The 25,243-nt window shown below is 36.2% G+C and overlaps 1 protein-coding gene across 1 annotated transcript in view; it reads left to right on the plus strand.

Moving 5' to 3' along the window:
* The first annotated feature begins 1,886 nt into the window (after window positions 1-1,886).
* Window positions 1,887-25,243, plus strand: part of ephb2b (eph receptor B2b) — a 207,076-nt gene continuing 183,719 nt past the window's right edge. Inside the window, exon 1 of the mRNA XM_056467688.1 lies at window positions 1,887-2,042. Within this exon, the coding sequence (XP_056323663.1) occupies window positions 1,988-2,042 (55 nt within the window). The 5' untranslated portion in view covers window positions 1,887-1,987. The remainder of the gene's footprint in view (window positions 2,043-25,243) is intronic.

A 25,243-nucleotide genomic window follows, 5' to 3' on the forward strand; every position in this document is an offset into this window, starting at 1 on the left:
AAAGAGGAAAGATCAAGAGAAGCAAAAAAAAAAATTGCAATATTTTGCTCGAATTTAAATGAATTATCTGTCAATTTCTAACTATGTTTGGTGACTAAAATATTATTTTAATCAATGTATCTGTTTAATAAATCTGTTTTGTTTAAATGCATCAATATACATTGCCTATATTCTCTGAGAAATGGATACAAATATTAATTTTTAATATGGGGTGTACTCAATTATGCTGAGCACTGTATTTGTGTCATATTGACCTTTGTTTTTCTCTGTGTCTGTAACTTTATTTAACAGACTCCACATACTTCTTGAGCTGGACATTCTGTATAAAGATGTATTATAGCACATAGCTATGTGTAGTACAACCAGCTGGGATCAGGTAACTCTATAGGTCCAGACGTTTGAAAGATTTTTAAGCAAGAGTCAACCGAGCTGTAGAGGGGGATAAAAATACCGCAGGTCTGTCTTTCTTCACAAAGTCTGCTACTTTGTTTTATATAGTTAAATTGCAAATAGTTACAATTTTAAGCTTGGTATAGTGAGTATTAAAGTCAGAACAGGTGCCATGATTCTGCTATAGTCGCATTACAAGTAATCCTTCTCTTGCCAATAAACTATTTTCCCTGGAATAAGTAATTGGAAAGCAATATTATTCATTTAAGGTTTCAAGGTTTTTTTTTTTTTTTTTTTTTTTTTTTTTTTTATCACCCGGGAGCTGAAAAGAAACTGTTTGAATTATGGTGGCAATTTAAATTCATGCAAAAATATTAAACAAAGATGCAAGGCTGCTATTATACCAAATATTTGTTTGTTTTTATGCTCATCTGTGGGTCAGATTTGTTTTATTATTAATTTGTTGTGAACTAGTTTACTATTTGTAATACAAATATATGTAAGGCTAATAGATTTAGGGACAAAATAGCTGTGCTTATACTGACTAACCTCTTTACACTAGTTGTTGTAGGCACATGCACAAATTCATTCGAAATATTGTTAGTCCTGGACGCATGTATTGTTAAAATTGCAAATGAGGCCTAGTGAGTGTCACAGCTGCCAGACACATTGAATCCCATTCTGCTCTCATTGATTTAACTTCAGTGTGTACAAATAAAATAACTGTGTCTCTAAGTAAGTTACATATAATGAGAGACAAAAGCATAGCATTTTTATTTAACTTTTTTTAAAATTATTTAAAATTATGCTTTTATTTACTTAATATGCATACTTAATATGCTTAATATTAAGTACTTACTTAATATGCTATTTTCACCATAAATTTTTTAAAGCAATAAAATAAATACAAAATCATTATACAACAAGCAAATACTCACTTTTATGCGCTTGTTGATGTTTATTTTGATTCCTCATTCACGGCAATTTTAAAAACCTTCTTACCTTTACTTTTTTGAAGAAGGTGAGAGACCGAAAAGAACGAGCCGACATACAATTCCATGATTACAAGAACTACTATAACAAACATATCTTATATAACTGTGCACATTTCATCTACGAGTCTTAATTCACATCTCCATGCTTTTCCAATAGTACCAATTTTTCACTCGAGCATCCGCAGATAAGGCTGAATAGTTACGCTCTTGCTTTGATTGACAGGTGGGACAGAAGAAATAAGCGCTTTCGGGTTGGTTGGCCGAACGTTTTAATGTATATACGACGGGAATCTGCTCCGGTCGATTTTTATCAACGGAATAATCTTTAGTGCGGCTATTCTTGTTTGTAATAGGACGTTTCTCATGCACATTATTCCTCTGGTGGATCTCACGCGTTGCTCCCAACCACCACCCTCCCCTCGTCTGACTCATTTGGTCTCGTCCATACTCGCTCAGGATTTTAGTTGTGTGTTTATGGCATCGTATTCATTCAACGGAAGGTGAAAGTCTGCCGGTCTGCGCCAGCGTCTGATATCAATGGCTTTCAGGGCTCATTTTATTTGAATGTCTGGACTTTATATAATTTCATCCATAAGAAACCAATGATGGATATCCTATGGATTTTATGGACACTACCATCAGTCCTGGCTATTGAAGGTAAGATGTTTCTTCCCCGTGTTTTGCGAGTCCAGCATCTTGCCGACAGCCTGAGAGTTTACCGTCACGGCACGTTAGTTTTGAACGGCATCCAAGAAATAAGATACGAAAGCATTTTTTCGCTTATTAACGAATGTGGCATGATACTGGAGCAAATGTGACATTTTTTACGTTGACAGGGACGTATTCCTTTGATAGGGTTGCTCTGTCAGGCACAATATATAGTAAATTCATCACAGGTGGCGTAGGAAACGCATTAAATGACCAGCATTAGTTTATTCATAACGTGCTGGATAAAAAATACATGTACCGTCTTTTATTGTGAAACAGATGCATTAAAACTGTTATTTTGTCCCCATGCGCGGATACGTGTGCGAGCGCGAGCCGTGCACGAGATTCGCGCCCCTTATTTGTACAATCATTTCAGAGGTGGACTAATAAACTCCAATGACTTGCATAGGTATAATAACATTATTTATTTTACTCCATCAATATTTATTTATCCCGTAACAGATTCGCGTGTTGTTTTCAGCTTGCATGTAGCCGGTTTCACAGTCGAGATGGTGATGCTGGACTCAGCATGTTGGACAATGAAACAGGTTCCCAGTGAGCACACAATTGCAAAACAACCAAATACAGTCCTTTATTCTCATTTACTGACCACGCTTTCAGTCCCCGGCAGTTTGAAGTGTCTGTGTCCAGTGAATTATGCTCAATGAATTTTAAGTAGGCATTGCTGGTATTACAGGATCCTCTTGTGGCTTTAGTTCTCAAGTTTAATGATACTTGAGTTTATTATCATGTAATGGATGACTATAGGCATACTCAATTATGTACTTTTAGACTGGGGATTTTAAAAGGATGACATTTTATTTATTTATTTATTTATTTATTTATTTAATTTTTTAAAAATATTTATTATGCTCAAAAACGCAATATGAGTGACAGCTGTAGTTTAGTTAAAAACAATTAATATTAATAATAGAATCAACAAATTTGTGTACTGAGGAACAACTATATTTGAATTAAATTTGGGGCTCATTGGACAGCACTGCATGACTGCTTTTTGTTGCTAGTAAATATTTCTTGAAAGAACAAAACAACATAACTTCCTCAAAAAGTAAATTAAAAAGCTTATAGTAACATGACCGGCATTTCAATTTCAGATAGTTCTAGACTATTAATTTGACTAATCATGTAACTTTAGTACAGGGCAAATGTTTATTTAATTATTTCGTCATACGTGCCTAAAATGTTAAGGAATTTTCAGTGCCAAATTTAATTTAAATTGAAATGTGCACAGACATTTATTAATAATTAACATGTACAGTAATTACAATTTAAAAATTAGAGGACGCTCGAGCGTTTAATAAAGGAACTGAAGTAATTAAAATTATTTTTTTCTGATTGCTTTTAGAGGCCCTATGATCCTCAAAGGTTGTTTGACCCTTTTCTTTTTGTTATTTAAATGTCGCCTTTAAAAAATATAAAGTATTAAAAAAGTATAAAATAGTATAAATAATACTTGCCAACAATGCTCTCTACCGGAAAAGAATTTTTTTCTTTTTATTGAGTTGATAGTAGTTATTGTTAACAATTATAACAACTATAGTGTGTAAGAGTATGTGTGTATGCATATTTATACATGCATATATATATATATATATATATATATATATATATATATATATATATATATATATATATATATATATATATATTTGTATGTGTGTGTGTGTGTGTGTGTATATATATATATATATATATATCTAAATAAATAATATATTAATATAAATAAATGAACACACATACACACACACAATTTTATATTAGTATTATATTATATTATTTTATATAGTATTTTATTGTAAATAATGTGTGTGCGTAATATTTTTCTTTTTTTTGGGTTGTTGTCGATCGTCAAATCACAAACTCTGGGGCGATTGGTCGATTCGCTTTTCTCCTCTGACTGTCACCCTAGTTTTTCAGCCAATGGTGTTAAAGCATGGCGCTTAGATGTAAAAAAATTAGAGAGTTGAAAAAGAGGTCACCGCTGCGTCGACCTTAAAAACAAAGTGATGGCAGGCAGTAGAAGAGATGGCTCAGTGAGATTTGACGTCATCTTAAAGCCTTATACAACAGTGTTTATCCTCCTTGCTAAATGAGTGTAAATTATATCAAATCGTTTAGATATTTGACATCAGCTGTAATGTGCCAACTGAAATTCATGCTTTTGTGGGAAAAGTTTTACTACTTGCTTGAAATAATCTTTGATACTTTGAAAGTTTATTGTAGTGGCGGAAAAATTGTTGGTTGTGGTGATAAGACATAATATTCATTTTCTCTGTCTAAATTAATTTTCTCTGTCTCTGTCTGAAGTCTGAAACTTCTTTAGTATCAGAATAAAGTGCTTCAAGTGCATTTTTAAAACCAAGCTCAATTTGCATATGTGAAAATAGATTTTTCCCAGCAGGTGATCATAAAATATGGTTTTGTTCTTCCTTGGGTTTTTACTTCAAATGGTGCTGCAGTGCTAGGCACTTTGAAGTTTTTCACAGTGACAAGTTTTTGTATATGTCAGCTTGCATTATGCAGCAGTTTGAAGTTACTGTTTAATTTAGTTTCATTCTTTGTGGCTGTGGCTCTTGAGCAATTTGTAAAAAATGTATTTGTGTGTCATTTTCTCTATTAAAGTTGTCTGTTTTTTTTACTTTCTTTTTTTAGCTGTTCAGCTTTGCATTTCATTTGGATTACTCACAAAATAGGACGTTTCAGATATTAAAACAGCATAATACTTGAAAATGTGAAATGTAGCAGCATAATGCAAGTGCTGCAGAAAGTAAAAATACTAAACAAGATATTCCACAAATAAAAGCACAAGTGAGCTGCAGGTTGTTTATCACGTCAGAGTTGGCATCTTTTGTAAGTAGGACACCCGTCATACAAAAGATTCCTCGCTATTTCAATATTCCCAGCATGCATTCCATTTTGCTGTCATAATGTTCTTGTACAATGTGACTTCTCTCTCATCTCGAGATGTCCCATAAGCAGCTGCGGCTGTTCCCATACTGTATACAAATATCTGAAGGCTGATTATATATATATTGATGTGCTCTCTAACATTATGGAAATTGTTAGACAGTTTATTTTTTAAGGTGCTGCATAATATCTACACCAACTGTAAAATAAAAAATAGCATGCATTCATGGTTTTAATAAAGGCCTACGTGATAATGTAGTGCCACAATATACTATTTTTAGCATGTTTTTTCCCTTGCTTTTTGTGTGTCTTGCTTCCATGCTATATGTAGGGGTGTAATCAATATTTAATTATAGTTCAATTGTTTCATTTGAGGATTTATTTATCTGTTTATTGCTGAATATCTATAAAAATTCCAAAGTTATGCAAATGCTACCTTGTTTTTCAGGGAAAAAATTGCTCAGCATTTTGTACAAGTGCAAAGTTTGTTTCAGCTAAGCTTTTCACAAACTATTTCCACAACACTCTAAACAGCAGAGAGGGGCATAATTAAAACTATTGTTTGTTAACATTGCTGTTTTAGCCCTCATATCAACACTTCCACTTTGAAATGCCTGCCAAGTTTGAATAATCTGCTTTCAAATGTAAATGCATACCATCCGTTTCCAACTATACGCAGAGTGTGGGCCACTGCAGTGTAAGCCGACACATAGCATTACAGTTTTTTGGGTGGGTAACAAAAGGCAGAACGTGGTTTGGAGAGGTGGTGATCGGGGTTCAGAAACAGGATTAGATAAAGGTAAAGTGAGCGGCTGCTCGCAATCCTGTGTTTTTTCAGTCCGCTGAATGAGCAGATGCAGGGAACTGGTCTGTACGCCAGCCTCCACAGTGGCGTTCACAAAGAATCCGCCTCCATTCAGTGCCTAATCCATGCTGCCCAGGGCCCGGCTATTGTCACTTTGCATGCAAAATTTCAATTAGTGCTGGTACCAGTTGTTTCTCTAGTGAGACGAGTGTCACATTTCCAGAGAACAGCCGACGGCTACCTTGACCATGCAGAAAGTTTGGAATAGCAGAGAGACTCATGGGAAATGGGCTCTTTTTTTGTTGGCAAAATTCATCTGCTTGCAGCTCAGCATGCTGTCTTTGACAGTGTCAGACTTGGAGATTATTGTTTCATGAAAGTGTCAGTTTTGCGCTTGCTGTGTGTTTAAAGCAGATCCTTTTGTTCAGCACATAGCAATTCAAGGAATTCACAATAACTTCACAAACACCCTATCGAGAAAGTTCACTTTTGTTTCGTTTGAGCAAATATCTTTAACAAATCATGCCAGTAAAAAATGATGTTTGGTCATTTTGCAGAAATTACAAGAATAATAGTAATTTTAGTGGTGACTGCCTTACTTTTTATTCAGATTTTTACTTTCTTTAGTCTTTGACCACATCCTTGTGATGTGCTGGCTTTCACATAATCTGTAATTAGTTGACTGTTACTATGGTCAGGTCCAGGCAGTTTCCTGCAAGTGCTTTCAGTGACTAAAGCGGACATGCCCAAAGTAGGGCCCACGGGCCAAAGTTGTAACCTTTGATTTGGCCCACCATGGCATCTGAAAAGAATGAGAATGATGGAGAGGGTTGGGGTGAATTCCTTTAAAAGAGATCGTCATTTATAATTTGACATAACCTTTTTTGTTTTTTTGTTTTATTTCTAAACTACTACTGTAAATGAATCAGATTTTTAAAAATGTAAATACTGTCACTCGACGGATAGGACTATCCTGAAGAGAAAATCAAGGCAAAAACTAGTGTATCTCTAATCTGTTATAAATGAGATTGTTTTTGTTTTTACTGTAATAACTTCATTATAAAATGTAAAACAATGCTGTTTAGTTAATATAAAGCAATGTTGTTTTTAAATATTATTCAATAAATTAGGAAATTACCCTTACTGTATATTTACCTCCGGCCCCCTAGCCTCAATCAAGTTTGGCTTTTGGCCCTTTATAAGAAAAGGTCTGGGCACCCCTGCTCTAAAGGGAGTTTCCAGTGAGCATCAGAGGCACTTTCTACCACATTCCTCTTCTCTGGATCAGTCCGTAAAGTGATCTAACTTGATCTGAATATAGGCTCACACACCCCCAGTGAAACAAAAAATCTCTCTCCATTAGCAGTTCATCATACCCTAGCCTGCATTTACATTGAATTGTTAATTATCTAATATTTTGACATACAACATCTTTTTAAAACTCCATTAATACTCCACTAAGCACTCGGCTGAATTGTAATTAGTGAGGACTCTGCTTCATTCCTGCCGAGGCTTCTGAATATTCATAACTTGGTATCGGTCGTGTTTTCTTTTTCCTTGATTCGTATGCATATACTTTAACCTTACCAAGTTGTTATTTCACACCAGTTCTAACCTGTTTGTCATATCACAATGCAGAAAAATTGTTTACAACAGCATGACTCAAGAATTGTTTGAAAACTTTAAGAGTTGATTGTGTTTAATGACTTTAATTTGTGCTGGTTGGTTGTTATATTGGATCAGGCTTCTGCTTTTGTTGTGATTAAAAAGTAGTTTTCTCCTTCCCGGCAATTTTATGGTTTCACAAATTGCAATTAAGTTATTTGTTCTAAACAAACTTTAATTGCAATTGTAATGTGCACAAACACAGCTGTTGACAGTCAATTAAAATCGTTTGCATCTTTCTTCATATTTTGCTCCGTGCATATACTTAACTATTTGAGTGCTTATTTGAACAGCGTCTCTGAAGCTAAAGCACCGTATCCTTTACTCATAACAATAACATGGCATTTTGACCACTACCTGAGCTTGACTGACTGGTGTTAGTGTAGAAAGAGGACAAATGGGGGTTTGTAATACTGTACTGCATACAGAGCGTCGTTGAGTATGTGGTTGAAGGTCATGTGGGCTTTGCTTGAAACGGCTAAATGATAGCTGTGTTTTTTCTACCTTGAGGTGATAATTGTTTCAGCCTGCAGTACAAGACGAGGCTCAGGCTGTGGTTCAGGACAGCGCTACAGAGACGTTACCAAGAACATATTTAAATCGTGTTATCATTAGATCATCTAATCTGTGTTCATGCATAGATTAATGCATCCTAATCAATCCATTTAATCACATCTAAGTGCTTACTGCTGGGTCAGAATGGCTCTCTCTCTTTCCCTTCGGCCTAGTTTGCTCGAGCGTTTATCTTTACTGTAACCAGATGCAGAGCAAACTGTCTCCTGCAATTTACTAAGTATTCTGCAAAACACATTGGAAATGAAATATGCAGGCAGTCCTTTACTCCTTAGAGCTGTGAGCAATGCGATTACTCATGCATATGTGAGCTCCTATTGTTCATGCTATGTTTATGTAGCCGTAATAATACGCCCAGTTAAAAGGTGGTCTTAAGGGATGAATATCCGTCACGCACGTCATATTGTGAGTGATCCTAGACCTCAAACATCGCATTTGGAACGTGGACATATTGATTTTTGTTCAGTTCATGTATATGGCCTTCAAATGTGATTTTTACTGTACATTGCACTTGTGGCACTGGAAGCAGTTTAGCTAATTAAGTTTCAGTTGGCTGGTTGTCTTAAGGGGCTAATTAAAGGAGTCTAATTGCATAAAACCAGCCCTTGCTTTGTGTAAGCAAGGCCACTTAACCACTGTTATAGGACCATTTTTGGGAATCAGAAAGCTTTTTGACACATTAAGTATCCACATTAACCACGTTTTGTTAGATCACATGCACTTGATACAGTTGATTCTGGGATGTTGGATCAGTGTCACATGGGAATGCAAGTGGCCAATTATGAAATTAGGCCGAGAGAACAAACAAACAAACTAATGAATGAATCATTCTGCCTGCACCTGTGAAGAAATGCTAATGTTACTTTTGGTGGGTAGTTTCTGAAAGACAAAACACATTTCACTATCAATCTTAATGGAATAGTTTACCTAAAAATAAAATGTTGTCATTATTTTTAGTCCTCTTTATGTCATTTTAAACCTGTATGACTTTCTCATTTATTTATTTATAGTTTGTTTGTTTATGTAAGTAAGTTCATGACATGAAATTCGATAGAGTTTAGTATATCTATGAAAACTGAATCTCATCAAATTGGCAAAAGTAAAAAGCATACGTGTCTTGTATTGTTTATGTAATGGTGCACATGCTTGTCATGGATTCTGCAACCTGAGGTGTGAACCTACACTGGTCTCACGGTTCAGTTCGGTTAAGATTATCATGCCATCGATTTGGTTCAATTTGATATCTCTGTGCATCACGGTGCATTGACAATGCTTTCCATATACAATTTTATATTTTACTTTACAGCACAGCAATTCTTGAAGCCAGAATTATTAACCCCCCTGAGTTATTAGCCCCCCTGTTTATTTTTTTCCCCAATTTCTGTTTCTAATCATAATATGTTTAATAACTCATTTCTAATTACTGATTTCTTTTATCTTTGCCATGATGACAGTAAATAATATTTTACTAGATAGTTTTCAAGAAACTTCTATACAGCTTAAAGTGACATTTAAAGGCTTAACTAGGTTAATTAGGTTAACTAGGCAGGTTAGGGCAGGGGTGGGCAAACTCGGTCCTGGAGGGCCGGTGTCCTGCACAGTTTAGCTCCAACTCTTATCAAACACACCTGCTTATAGATAATTAGTGATCTTGGAGACACTGATTAGTAAGTTCAGGTGTGTTTGATTACCGTTAAAGCTAAACTATGCAGGACAACGGCCCTCCAGGACCGAGTTTGCCCACCCCTGGGTTAGGGTAATTAGGCAATTAGTTGTAGTTATTGTATAAGGATGGTTTGTTCTGTATCGAAAAAAATGTAGCTTAAAGGGTGTGATAATTTTGACATAATTAACTTAACATAAATCATTTATGGTTTACATGACATAAATAATTTAAAAATGTTTTTTTTAAATAAAAAACTGCTTTTATTCTAGTCAAAATTAAACAAATTAGACTTTTATTAGAAAAAATATTATCTGACATACTGTAAAAATTTCCTTGCTCTGTTAAACATCATTTGGGAAATATTTAAAAAATGAAAAATATATATACTCTAGACATATATATATATATATATATATATATATATATATATATATATATATATATATATATATATATATATGTATATATAGTATATATTATTTGTGATACAATTTTGTCTTTTAATACAAGCTGTCAGATAAACAAACTGTACCTTTAACACTTTTTTGTTTGAATGTATCAAACAAAACTCAAGTATGTGCACAGAACAACATGAGCATTTATAGAAACGATGTCAGTACGTAATAACTGGTTAGAATCTATTACTAAACCAATTCCGAATTGTGTGCGTCTGCATCACGGTGCACAGAAAAAACAATTAATTTTGACACCCCTAATGCCACCTTTTTGAAAAAGTAACGTTATGCAAATGTGAAAACTGAGTTTTGATAGATTTCCAGTGTTTAATACGTTATTATGTTGTAGACATGGGCCGTTATAAGATTTTGACGGCATGATAATCTTGTATAAAACTATCATGGTTTCACAGTATTGTGATTACTGCTCTAAAATATATTCTTTTTAAATGTCTGGGTAAAAAAAAAAAACTCTTTTCCCCTTTCAACACAAATATATTTTATTTTGAGAGACATTTAATATATTTTGGAACCGTAAACATGCCAGGCTAATGAATAATTAAATGAATAATTGATTTCTGCTGTCTTAATTTATTTCAAAAACACAGATTTATTTATATGTCCACAGACATTTGGACAGCAAATACTGTTTGTCCTAAAAAAACATAAATAAAAAATCTTACACATAACTTAGGAATGGTATAGCAGATAATTTTGGTGGTTTTAAAACTTTGACTTTTCCTAACCGCAGTATACCTTTAAAAACAGTTATCGTCTCGTGCCTATTATATTTCTTGCACAAACTAATTGTTTTACTTGATAAAACATCAATGGACGATCAGTAGCCAAGGGCATTCATATTGTTTTCCCTTTATATGTCGTTTTGAGTCTCAAGTACTATAGCAATTAATTTGCATTGTGAAAAAATCTTCATTAATGCTCTACTGAAGAAAAAATCATCTACTTGTATAGTCTGGAGGTGAGTAAATACTGTTTTTTTGGGGGTGAACTATCTCTTATAAGAGCAATCCTCCTGAGCTGAATGAAGTGACAGTTGGGTGTTCTTGCAGGAGGTCAGACCTTGTTCGCACACACTATTAAACATCTGCCTTCCATCAAGGCGTTCGACAAACACAGTTCCTGCGAACTGGTGCAGCGCAGCTCAGTGTCTCCCAGAGTACAGTCTGTCTTCAGAGATAAAGGCCGGCTGATTGCACCCTCATCTGCATCACAAAGGGAAGCTGCATTCACCTGAACTGCTGGTACCCTGCACACACACACTTGACGTCTCCTGGCATTTCCGCTGCCGCATGATGTCTGCCAGGCTGTGACTGTGTACCTCCTCTCTCTCAGGCTGGGGGGCTGACGGCTTGACTTATACTGGCTCCTTAGGGATATGACCCGTGTTCCTGTTATAACTCAGCCTGATGTTATTGCTTTCATCTCTGTCAATGGCAAACGCTCTCGGACCACTATGACGCTGACTCTTCCATTGCAGAGGGCTAGGTCACAACATGCACTCTCAGACGAAAAAGCTTCCTCTTCCCAGAAAGGAGTGCAAGGGTCTCTGTTAGCCACAGGATGCCTTTTTTGTTGTTTCACTGCATTTAGATGCCTGAATGCTGTAATGGATGCCTCGCAGTCTTTGTCCCTCTGAGGACCCTACTATTTTCGTAATTAAACAAACTGTGAATTCTCTGCATTCCGGTCAATCGAACTGTAGGAGTGGGAATACTCAGCCAACTTGGGTTAATTTGCTTAAGTATAAACATTCATTGATTGCTACCATAGTATTTTTTTGCATTGATGGCTTTCCTTCCACACTAGTGCTGAATTACACTTCTCACTTGGTTGTTTCCGCAAGAATCAGACTGCTTTGGCAGTGCAATGTGAGCTGGAACAAACACAGTTTTGGGCTATGTGTCAGCCTTCTTTCTCCTTACGGGATTAACACCCGGACTCCATTCCCAGGCCACCTGTGACTTTTTCATGGCTAATCTAAGTTTGCATGCTACAGTCCCTCTGGTGACAGAATTATGTTGAAAATGTAGGGGGTCCAATTGCCACTTTCCTGCTTCGCTTAACAAAGGACGATTTGAAACCAAATACAGCCGTTTGACTTCCCTCAGCTTGTGTTTAGAAATTCTCCACTAGTGGATGCCCAGGCTGTTTTTGACAGACCGAGCTAATCAAAATTACCTGTCGCTGAAAGGCGAAGTGCACCACAGAGAAAAAAGTGTTACCATGGAGCTATTTGTTTGCATATAATTGCATTAGTTTGGCACTGAGGGAATTAGCAGAGATAATTGAGCGATTTGGCCTATAGCTGTGACTGCAGTCAGAAAGGGCGGGCGGTGTAATCCTCTGTTGTATTCCTATTAGTTCATAAGTAATATGAATCCTTCTGAATGTCTGTGATCCTTTGTTATTCTGACCAGAATTCGAGATGACTGCATCATACTGGAAGCTGTAATTACATGTTTATGATTTGTTGCTTTAATTAATTGTGTATAATTGTATGTTTCCCTATAGCAATTTACATTTTTATGCTTCAAATCAGCGACTAGAATAGAACAGAAAGAAAAGTGCAAGCTGGAATTGAAGGTGGGGAGAAACCAGGAGTCTCAGCAACAGAATTGTAATGTTATGTTGTATTAGGGGTTAAGCAGCCGCAGTCCTATTAGTTAGGACGGGCCCATAATGGACTGCCTTAACTGTTTTCTGAATTATCTCTGATAAGCAGCACGGGTGGATTGAGCTTAGTAAGGGGGCAGCAGGTGGGTGTGATGGTCAGTAGATTTAGGGAGGCTTTAAGACATCTTGTTTACTTATTAAATGTGTCTAGACATTGAAACGCTCTTTTGAGATGAGGCTCAGTTATTGTTTTATGTTAAGTCAGGAGAATACTTGGTCCATTAATAGTCTGTATATATCTAACATTTATTATTTACCCAATGCAAGTGAAGACTAATATGTATTTACATTTCCTTACATTAAACACAAATCAAAATCACATACCTTCGTGTTTTTTTGAGTGATGCAGTTTTATGGTGAAGCTGCTCATTTCATATATTGCAGTATTGCAGTATATTGCAGTCACCGGCCACTTTTTTAGGTACACCTTACTAGGACCGGGTTGGACCACCTTTTGCCTAAAGAACTGCCTTAAGCCTTCGTGACATAGACTCAACAATGGAAATATATATATATATAATGACATATATGAGATTTTGGTCCATATTGACATGAAAGCATCACACAGTTGCTACAGATTCCACCACATCCCAAAGGTGCTCTATTTTATTGAGGCCATTTGAGTACAGTGACCTCATTGTCATGTTCAAGAAATCAGTCTGAGATGATTCACACTTTATGGCATGGCGCATTGTCCTGTTGGAAGTGGCCATCAGAAGATGGGTACACTGTGGTCATAAAGGGATGGACATGGTCAGCAACAATACTCAGGTAAGCTTTGGCGTTGGCAGGATGCTCAATTGGTACTAATGGGCCCAAAGTGTGCCAAGAAAATATCCCCCACACCATGGCCTCTGGCATCAACAAGGCATTTGCACTCACAGAACTGCTGCTCATTGGATATTTTCTATTTTCAATTTTTTCTCTTCTGTAAACCCTAGAGATGGTTGTGCGTGGAAATCCTAGTAGATCAGCTGTTTCTGAAATACACCAACTATGCCACATTCAAAGGCACTTAAATCCCCATTCTGATGCTCGGTTTGAACTGCAGCAGATCATCTTGACCATGTACTTCATGCACTGTAAAAAATGGCCGTGATTTCAATGGTAAAAAAACTGTAAAAATTTGTAACCTGGTTAACAGTTTGCTTCCTTAATATATACGGCGAATAACCATAAATTGACTTTCCCAGAGTTCCCTGCGTGGTACATCACTGTTTATGCTTTTTGTTGACATTACTATGGATCTTTTTAGTTGTTTCCCTATCAGTTATGTACATTAGTGATTTATGTTACATCTAATGTTGATAAACAATGTTTATTTCATGACTTAAATTTTCTGCATTTTACCGTACTGGTGTTAAGTAGCTGTGTGAATGACACTGAGCAGCTTCTATACACTGATACACTTTTCTGCTTGTGGGAAAAGTTGTGTGTGATGAGCATTGGTTCATTATGTAACTTTCTCATCATCACCTGCATATGGCTGTGTTAATGTGTGACAAAAGTGTAACAAAAGATGTGTAGATGTTGGTAATTCAAAGTACAGATATATTACATCTACAAATTAAGGAAATACGGTAGTTTACTGTAAAAATTCGAAATTACTTTTACGGTTTGTACCGTATTTTTAACAGTAAAATACTGGCAACCAAAGCTGCCAGTTTTTTGCTGCAAATTTTATGGATTTATTTTTTACAGTGTGCCAAAATGCACTGAGTTGCTGCCATGTGATTGGCTGATTAGGAATTTGCATTAATGAGCAGTTGGACACTAATAAAGACACTAATAAAGTGGCCGGTGAGTGTAATGTAAATAGAGTCTTGATCTGTGTTGTTGTGAAATTATTCATGAAAGATATCTTTAAAGAATGTTTGTGACATACATGTTGTCAGTTTGTCTAGGTGGCGTGGCAAAAAAATTAATTTCAGACCCTTATCAGCCTTTATTAATTCAGAGACGTTCATTTGACTTTCCAGCAAACAGAGATAAAAGATGTCTTTAGAGCGATAAGCAACTCATTATTTAAGCATCAGCCCGTAAATTAATAATCAGTGGAAATTATGAAGCATCAATAATGAGAGGTAGGTAACTATTTTCAGAACTTAAAGGACACGGCATACATAATACTATGGATTCTTTGTTTCTGATTGATTATTTAAAGTGTCTTCCAATAAGCATTATATTTCTTTTTCGCCAGCTGAGATATGCATCCATTAGGATTGGTTAAACAATGTCTGGAATCACTGTGGCCTTAAAGTAACACTGCTTGCTGAAACAGGAGCGCAATATATGATATAGCAAAGAGTGATGACTATTTTCCATACCTTCCACCAGCTCTACCTTTCAGATAATAATCATCATGGATCATCCAGGCAGGCAGCTGGAAAATCTATACAGCCTCCCGAGGGAATAAATGTGAAGAGGAGGATGTGACTGAGGCAGTTCTATGAAAATGAATAAGTCATATGATGGAGTTAATGTGCAGAATGTTATTTTTCACTCTGCATACGTTGAATGCCGTTTTTATCTGACTCTAATACAAGATGTCAAGATGTCGTGTGCACGGGTTTAGCTAGGCTGTCGGTTTCAAGCATTACCCACAATCCATCAGCATCACGCTCAACCACTGTGGCTGTGCAAATAGACCGAAGGGCGATGACTTTTACGCTCAAGATCAGGTCACATAGAACAATCTGTAAATTGGATGGATTCAGTGTGGATTTTATCTGTGTTTTCATAGTAGACATCTCTGCCACCTGCGCTGTTCATCACGAGTCAAGTGAGCCTAATCAGTCTAGGGAAATAAACAATACCTCCCAGCCAATTTCCCCTGTTTACGATACCCTGTCCCCATAGGAGTGGCCCGGCATATCAATTACAGTGCTGAGCGACTTGATTTCTTCTTTGTTCCAAGACCCTTCAGAGTCACGTATTGAGAAAACACAGCTCTCCATTTGATGAAGGAGACTCACGCTGGCTCAACTGTCATATGTTTAGATCTTTTAAGCCTTGGCTCTCATTGTTAAGATTATTCTCACCCTTTAAAACGCCTTCCTTTGATTTCTCGCCATGTGCCATTTTCCTCGTCCAAGTAAGTCATTTATATGAAACAGAGCTTTTCTTTGTGCTCCCTTTTGGCAAAGCAGCTATGCATTATATCAATCAGTCTGGGGGTATTTTTTATTATTAGCTAAATTAAACAGTAGCCAGTGATTAAGCGAGAACATAAATCTGCATTTGATGTTTCTGGTGGGCTTAGAGTGAATTATTAAAAGCCGCCCCTAAAACTCAACACAATGTGTGGAGCTGGTGACATGAAGGCGTCTTTCCGCTTGCAGGCCTGCCTTTTGATACATTCACTCTCTCTCGGTCTGTGGCCTGCGGTGAGATGTGGCAGACACATTGCATGCATGCGGTAACCGTACGAGTTCCTCGATGGGCTCTCTCGTCAGAGGGGCCCGTCTCATAGAGTGATTGGAAAAACATGTTCTTGATTACACAGTTTGGGTACAGAACATGTCAGGGTTTTACCTTAATGTCCCTCTCGCCTACATGCTGCTGGAGTCTTTTGAGTGATGGGGTTGGAAAGGCTACTTATTCCAACAGGCCCCCCTCTTCTTGTCGGGGATGAAGAATGGGCTCACGCTTCTTCTGAAACATACCGCTCTTTGAGGGGACCATATGGTTCAGGCTGTTGTGTGGTGATATATGGCTGCCGAAGCACCTGCAGAATCGGGTTGGGAGATCCTGAGCGTGTGGAAACGAGAGGCATGGAGTTGGATTAGTGCAGGAGGTGTGAACACCAGGTCAAGGGCACAGCTAGCCTTTGAACTTCAAGGCCACACCTCGACTGTTTGTAACATGGGGTCAGGTGACTCAGGCCCGTTTTACACTAATAGGTTTTCATTTTAAAATGCATAAGTTTTGCTACGGTTGCGCCTTCCGTCCACACTACCCCAAAGTTTTTATGCGCCAAAAACGGAGTGTTTTGAAAAAGCTGAGAAGGCTGTTTTGGTTTTAAAATGCTGCTCCATGTCAGTGTGGATAGGGAAAACGGAGACATCACAAAATGGAGGCGGGGCTGCATCAGATTGGGGCTTTTTTCTTCAATATTAATTAGCCTACACACAATTCAGTCTTGCATCCTCTCCTTGTAAGCTCAGACTTCTGAAGTTTGATATAGAAAACAAACTCCAGAGAACATGTCGGGCAAATCTTCAGTGTACTTTATATTCTCATTCACAGGGTCTTATCGCTAGGTCTTAACAATAAAATCGAAACATGATATAAGCAACTGCCTATTTTCATTTTGATATTAGCAACTTAACAGACACCAAAAATGTTGAGGCGTCATGTAGTTACATATTTATATGATCATCATCTTCACTGTATGCATATTTATAACAAAATGGAGCCTATAACATTACTGCCTCCTTTAATTTTCTTAAAAAAAATACAAAACATACCCTGTATATTTTGCAGAATATCAGTTTTAATAATCAATAATGGCCCTTATAAGAGTATAACATGCAATAAATTTACAATATAGTAAATAAAGGCAAACAATCAGTCAAATGTGCAGAATCAGTTTACTTGGTTACATTAACATATAGTGTACTTGGTTACATTAATATATTAAGATAACTTATCTTTGCGCTCAGCCAAAACACTTTACCTGATGCTCTTTAATCTGTGAAAATTGGACTGCTAGCATCAGGAATGTCATGTTCTTGACATTGCATTTACATTTAGATATCGTTTGACACCTTTAAACTTTTTGGGATTTGGATCCTCAGTGCTTTGCCAGGATGGCTGGCGCACTGATGGCCAGCATGCTTTTCAAAGCTTTTAAAATGGTAGCAAACAGATTGTGCATCTGTCGTTTTTCGACCGTGGTCTGCCAATTTGTTACTGCCTCATACAGACTGCTCATTTGATACAGTGGTCTAAACCCATTGCTTTACAAATCAATCTCAAGCACAGGAATTGCTCAGTGAAGTAAAAAGGCTGTTATGGAAAGGGAAATGACAAAAGGAGACTTTCTCTTAGATTGTGGAAATTTATATTTTCTTTATTTGCCGCAGATTTGTCTTGAACTATCAACTTTTTACTTTGGAGGATTTTAATCAACAGTAATGATGCAAAAAAGGTCTAATTTTAGCACCTGTAAACAAATTCACACTGCCCCAGACAATGCAAATAAGGTCATGTTTGATTTGTCGATCTGATTACAAGTGTCAAATGTAAACATGTTTTGATCATGTTCACTTTTGAACACTTCTATAGGTAGTCAACTATACTGTACAGAGATCATTCATTGTTTGTGTCGTCTCTCACCAGTGCAGAGTCATAAAATAAAGATTTAAGGTGATTCTAATGTTTCATACATAGTATATAATAGGATTCTGGCTAAAAAGAGAATCACAATTTTTTTGCTTAAAATCAAGATCACAATTTTCTCACGATTCTGTAGATCTAAAATAAAGGTTAATATGAGTGGGTTATTATTATTGTTATTTCTCAAACATATGATTAAACAACAATAATATTAGGCCTTTGTGTAAGTCTACTGTTGGTTAAAATGCTACATTTTGTATAGACTTGGAATGGTGGACTTGAATAGACTTTAAATATGTGCTGGTTGTGTGGGTTGGTGTTGTGGTTAGTGCGTCGACACATGCACTCCGGTGCTCACGGTGACCCGAGTTCGATTTCTGCCTTGTGGTTTCTGCTATGTTCAGTCAGTGAAAACAAATACCAGCAGTTTTTCCAACTATGTATCGTTGCATTGAAATCAAATATAATAGCTTGAAAACACTGACAGATACATTTTTGAGTATTTCTAAAGGACTGAAAAATACTTGCTTACCCAAAAAACCCAGAAACGGTTTCCGTATTTTGGTAAAAACTTAATTTTTTTAAATATATATTTATATATATTTATATAAAACCAATTTCATTGGTATTATAAACCATAAATTGTAAACCACAATTTATTGGTAAAGTACACATTTGTTTAAAACAGCACATTCTGACTTTTCTATTGTGCACACATGGCAATTGTAGGTCACATTTGTCTGTTTATTTCTTTTTAATCGTTGTTGAGCCGCAATAGAAACGGGAAAGCCATACAAAACATAGCAAAGTATAGGTCTGGAAATAACAGTGCTTTTCAGCTACACTCAAGCTTTGTTGACCACAAGCAGCCATTATGATATCAGCATTAGTTGCATCTATAAATTTACTGATGTTGACAGGCTGGCATGCATGCATCAGTTACCATATGGTATCTGTCCATCATTTTTAATTAAGCAAATATCCCTCTTCATGTTGTGCTTGTAGCCCTCTGGACACATGTCCCATCAGTCAGATATAGTGTATCTGGCAGATGATATTTTGCATGTGCTCAACATGTGCAAAATACATCTTCAGACCCTGCTGAGTAAAATCATTAGACACCAAATGAGACCTTCTAATACACTTGAAAGCAAACACAACTTTACCTGAGAAATGTAGTCTGTTTGTATACTCAAGGCTGTATACAATACTCTTCAAAAAGAAAAAGAGTTATTTGGACTGTTTCTAATTGTTATCAGCCACTTGTTAGTTGCCAAGGATAAATTGCATTTAGGTTGTTCCATCCAAGTCAACCGTCAAATCTATTAAATAAAGACGTTTTCAGAGCAGATGAAGGTTTGTTTTCAGTACTCCCTAGACACATCAAAGCAATTCATTTCACATTGTATTGACTGGTTGAGAAACAGCAGTTGATGTTTGAAGCAGATTGTTGGAGTTTTCAGAAACTTGCATCATCTATAAACTTTTGATTCTGTTGGAAAATAAACCACATATTCCAGAATGATCCGATCATTAAATAGACATATTTGAGGCCATATTAAAAAAAAGAAATTTATCAAAAGTAAAAAGTTCTCCATTGAGTGACTTAAAGCTGGCTCACACTGTGCAATTTTGTTTTTTATAATTCTGGAGTGCATTTCCCAAACAACGACATAACTCGAGGCTGAACTACATGTATCATAGTACGATGCATCGTTTGGGAAAAGAACGATGTAGTTTCCCAAGACCGTAGTTTCTCTGTCTGTAGTTATAATGATAGTCTAAACAGGGTTACAAGTTACAACTTCTTTAGAGAAAACCCTATAATTTTTTTGTGTAAATTATTGTTTTGCACGCACACGCACTTAAAATTCCAATATTAGTTTTGGTAAAACCATGCACTCGTTTTTCATTTTAATTGAAATATATGTAAACGACACATAAAGGAGCTACTTATGTTTTCTTTACAAACCTTATTGAGAATATTTCATATAAAATCGTTAATGGTTGAAGGCCTAATTTACAGTAGGCTATTTATTACGAAAATATTAAAAATCCTAATTAATAATAATAATAATAATCCTTATTATTATTATTATTATTATTATTATTATTATTATTATTATTATTATTATTATTATTATTATTATTATTATTATTATTATTATTATGATTGTTATTATAATTATTATTATGATTGTTATTATAATTAAGTAGAATATTAATTATATTTTATTTTATTTGTTGTAAAAGTCTATGTAAAATCTACGTATGCTATATATCTTTGGAGCTTTGGAGATGTAACGTAAATTCTGCTTTTAAATAATAGGTCACCTATAGCTTTCGTCATGAGCCACGGCTGTGTTCAAAATGGCATAAATGTTTTTAAAGTGCACTACGAAGGGAGCGCAATTGTCAATATGATGATCGCTAATACTGAACTGTAAAAATACTTTAAAAGCAAATTAAACCTAAGAGAGATGACTTTAATGTTTTTTTTAATCATTCCAAGTAAAAATTTTGGAATGATCCAAAGGATTAGGGCATGGGGGGGGGGGGGGGGTAACTTGGAATAGAACATAGCCAAGAACTATGCTTCTAACTACAGCTCTAGAAGTGCAGTTGCAAGCGTGCATGTTTGCGATGCAGTTTGCGAATGTTCATTGGAACGATAGATTTAGAAAATGCCAAATCAATGAACTATGTTTGTAACATCAGAAATTGCGACCCTAGTTGGCTAACGAGGGTTTTTGGAAACGTACCCCTGAACAATTGTTGCAAACTGCATGAACATGGCTCCCATGTCACACTGTAAGATCTCAGACTTAACAACACTGAAGACGCGCCAAACACGGAAGAAAACACCCCTGGAGTTTGACGTCATCCACCTGTCACACTTTCACTGTCTCGCCTTCTGAAATGATTGCTCACAGCAAACGTGAACAATCTGTAGCTGCAATTGTGCACACAGTTTGTCTCAAAAATAAAACCAGGAAGAAAAAAACTGTTTTGACGTTTCCCCGAGGTCATTCATTTGTCGCATGTCACACTGCAGGAAAGTGTCTGCAATCTTCTGACACTGCCAGAACTTCGTCTGAGGAAAAATCTGATCGCAACGGGCATTAAGTGGCTGTCTGTGAACATGTCAAACCAAAGATCCCAGATTTTAGCCTAGGATTTCAGGAATCTTTTAGGATTTTCCCAATTTTCTCAGATGACCAAATCGTGGCTCAAATCTTAGTGTGAGCAGATCTTAACAAAGTGTGTTTTGTGAGTTGCACATCCATTTTGTAATTGAATTTTAAGTTGATCATGATTACAGCATAGCAAGCTGAACTAAAAAGACTATTTTGGATCTTGAACATAGAAAAAAGCTTTACAAATTTTTTATTGTCTTTACAAACCCGTTTTACTTTCAGGACATTTCCTAAAGTAGTTTGCTTTTTTCAGACACTAAACTTCTGGAGGCCTTTCTGAGGAATCCTTGTAGTCACAGCTAGGCCAGAAATGCTTGCACATATACAAAATACAAATTGATTTTCTCTAAACTCATGTTGTATCGCGTGGTTCAGAGCACCCACTGGTTGTTACAGAACTTGATGATAAGCACATGTCGTTGGCATAGATCTGCTGCACGTCATAAATAATGTCTGCTCTCAGGGAAGCGCATGTTTTTTGAATAATGGATGGAGACCTTGGTTGGCAGCACCTCTGCTTCTCCTAATGGATCCACGTTTAACCTTTTTATCCTTTGGCAAGTTCAAAACACTTTAACAGAACATTCCGATGGGAAGCTGGCAGCTCGGGGAAGCTCGCGTAAGGCTGGTGTTTTGGAAATTCAGAGAGCAAACTCTTGTTTAATGCTCCGGTTTACACTCCACTCGAGAGGTGAAGACCGCTTCAGGTGTGAACACAAAGCATGTACTCATAAGATTTTTTTTCCGGGACTATTCTGATGTGCTGTTGGCACCCTCTAGACGAGATCTTCAAATCCTTGAGCCCAAGAGAAGAGAAGAGTCTTAAGCTGCCTCACTTGAGTTGTGTAGCTGGAGGGCAATGCTCAGTGACCTCTTAGACAACACAATCCACTACACTCAAAGATGGGCACTCAGCTGCCACCTCAATCTCCATTGTTGGGTCTCTATCCGCTCTCTGTTCTTTGGAAATCGAGCTCTCTTCCGCCCTCTCTTTCTGTTTCTTTCACATGCCGTCTTCTAGGGAGGAGAAACAGGAGACAGATCTAAGTGAAACGGCTTCATTGCTTCTGTTTTTTTGGTACACGTTTTGCTATTGCAAAGAGTGAAATATTAACAGGACTAGGCCGTTGTGGCTGGATCAATGTGGAGGAAACATTACTTGTCACTCTGCTTTGTATTAAGACCTCATCAGTGCCAAAAGATTTAAGAGCTTTGGCTCAAAACATCGCTAAGACACGATTTCGCCCAGGGCCATCGCAAAACATGTGTTCTCTTTGAGGGACTGGGGCCAGATGTGGGAGTCTTAACGCTTTGGGTTTCCTCTCACCTTCCATGTGTCGAAGCTGCCAGACAGGCGAACGAACCAGAAAGGCACAAAACAAAGGAGAGAGAGGGTAAAAGAGGAGGGACCAAAGAAAGAAGGAAAGAAAGAAAAAAAGGCAGGCCCGGTCTGTCCTGTGAGGTTGCCACATCCCCAGTCGTGGCTGTAGAGAATTGTTTGCGCATGTGTCGGGAAGGATTACAGGTGGAGAATGACAATCATCTAGACTCCACGGCAAACCTGTCTGCTCTCTCTCTTGTGTGTGTCAGGGAAAACAGCGGAGGGCCTCCCTGCCGGCAAGGTTTAGACGCAGGGTTGAAATCCTCCTCTTGGGAAGGGTGGTAAGAACACGCACTGTTCGATCAAAGCACCCCGTGAATTAATTAACTCGCCATGCATTATTCAACACGTTTTCAACCGCTATACTCATAATAGTGTTTCTCCACTCCTCTGGGGAACAAAAGAACCCACATTATGTCAGATAATGCAGAGGCATCCGTGGTCTCCAGAGGAAACTGCCCAAAGGATTCATCCGTCTGTGAAGTGCAGCCCTCGTGTTTATGAAGAGTTTGGAGGGCTGTAGCACTTTATCTCCCAAATACATATTTTCATTTTCATTAAGTTATGCTGAATAGGAAAGATTGTAAATTGAAAATTCACAAGCAAAGTCTTTAGTTATTTGTCTTTTTTGTTTGGTATATTCAGACTTTTATCTGAAGTAAATCACTGCTGTTTCATTATTGTCAGTAATTTATACAACACGCATAGAAACACACAGAGATATTTTTTATTATTTTAAATGCTAGTATTTGAAAGAAGCAGATTAAATTAAAAACATTGTTCCAAAAATTATGGATATGTGATTAATGTGTGTGTAAAAGTTTTGTACAGTAATATAAACAAATTGTATTCTGACCATTTCTTATTAACATCCATTAAAAAATAAAGTGATAATTTTAAATTTGATTGTTTTAAATGGGGATCGCAATATGACGATAAATATTGTATGGATAAAATTTGTTATATATTTTGATGTGTCAAAATTAGGCATGGGCCAGTATAAGTTTCTGATGGTATCATAACCTTGAATAAAAAATATCATGGTTTCACTGTATCACGGAATTGTGATTACTGCTCTAACATAAGTTCTTTTTAAATGTTTGGGTAAAAAAAAACAGATAAACCTTTTCCCCCATTAAACAAAATACAATTTATTTTAAGAAACATTTATAATAACATACATGTGAGGCTAAATTCTTTAAATAAATCATTGCTCTCTTCATTAGTTTAAAAAACAGATTTCTTAACAACAAATTTTAAAAACACATTAAATAAAACTTTACATATTCCTTAGAAACGGTATAACTTTTTTTTTTTCGGTTGTAAAACCCTTGACTTTTCCAAACCGGTTATCGACCCATGCCTAGTCACAATATACATTTTTCATTATTTGCAAGACCACAATCTAATACGCTGTCTAGGGATGCTGGCAAAGATGTGAACAACAGCATGTTGAGAGTTGAAATGACGATTATTTTTATTAAGCAATATTTTATGTTCGGCTTGTATTTAGTTTTTGAAAAGTGTTTTATATTTCATTGATTTTTATTTTATATTTCTAAATTCTTAATCTGCCCTGAAGTTAAATAGAGAAAAATGGATTATGGATTTGACATTTGCAGTAAATTCTCAAAACATGGATTCACAGAGAAAGTATACGTTAACATTATATTGGAAAATCTGTTTATATTTTCCAAAAAAAACTACACAGAGTTATGGGGTCAGAAAAATATCAATCTGTAAACTTTTTTTTATAGTTTAAATGAGGAAAATAAACAAGCGTTATGGATGTGAACAAAAAAGTCTAAAAGTTTACAGTATACAACATACTTTGTAAAAATTCTTTGAAGTGAACTGCACAACCCAAAAGGAATAATGCTAATTAAAAGGATAAGAGCTGGCACACTATAGAACAAAAACAATTGATTTCATTTTATTTGACATTTTTGCATTTATGAGGAAAATGCTTGGTTATTGATGTCTCTTGGTTATGGATGTGACAGATGTGAAATTGGCACTTGTGTGAGTTTGGTAAATCAAATATAATTGTTTGAAAACATTGACAGAGACATTTTGAGTATTTTTACAGTACTGTAATACAAGCCTACACACAAAACTTGGAAAGGGTTTCGCAATTTTGGTAAAAAAAAACATTTTGGTGAAATTTTTTCATGGCAAGGTTAACATTTGCATGGAACTTCTCTTATGCTATCAGTAATCGCACACACACTTACTTAAATGTGAAAAAGTCTACGTAGTTAATAAATATAAACTATTATTTGATTGAGTTTACAGAAAGGGTACTACATTGGGCTATGTATGCATGTATGTATATGAGATGACTTGCATCATGATATGAGATTTTTCTCATATCCCCAGTCTTGATTTTAAATGATTAATACTTCTTGCTGACAAATGGATAAAATCTTTTTTTTTTATCGATAAT

The sequence above is a fragment of the Danio aesculapii genome, chromosome 11 (genome assembly GCF_903798145.1).
Source record: "Danio aesculapii chromosome 11, fDanAes4.1, whole genome shotgun sequence".
In the NCBI taxonomy this organism is placed as follows: domain Eukaryota; kingdom Metazoa; phylum Chordata; class Actinopteri; order Cypriniformes; family Danionidae; genus Danio; species Danio aesculapii.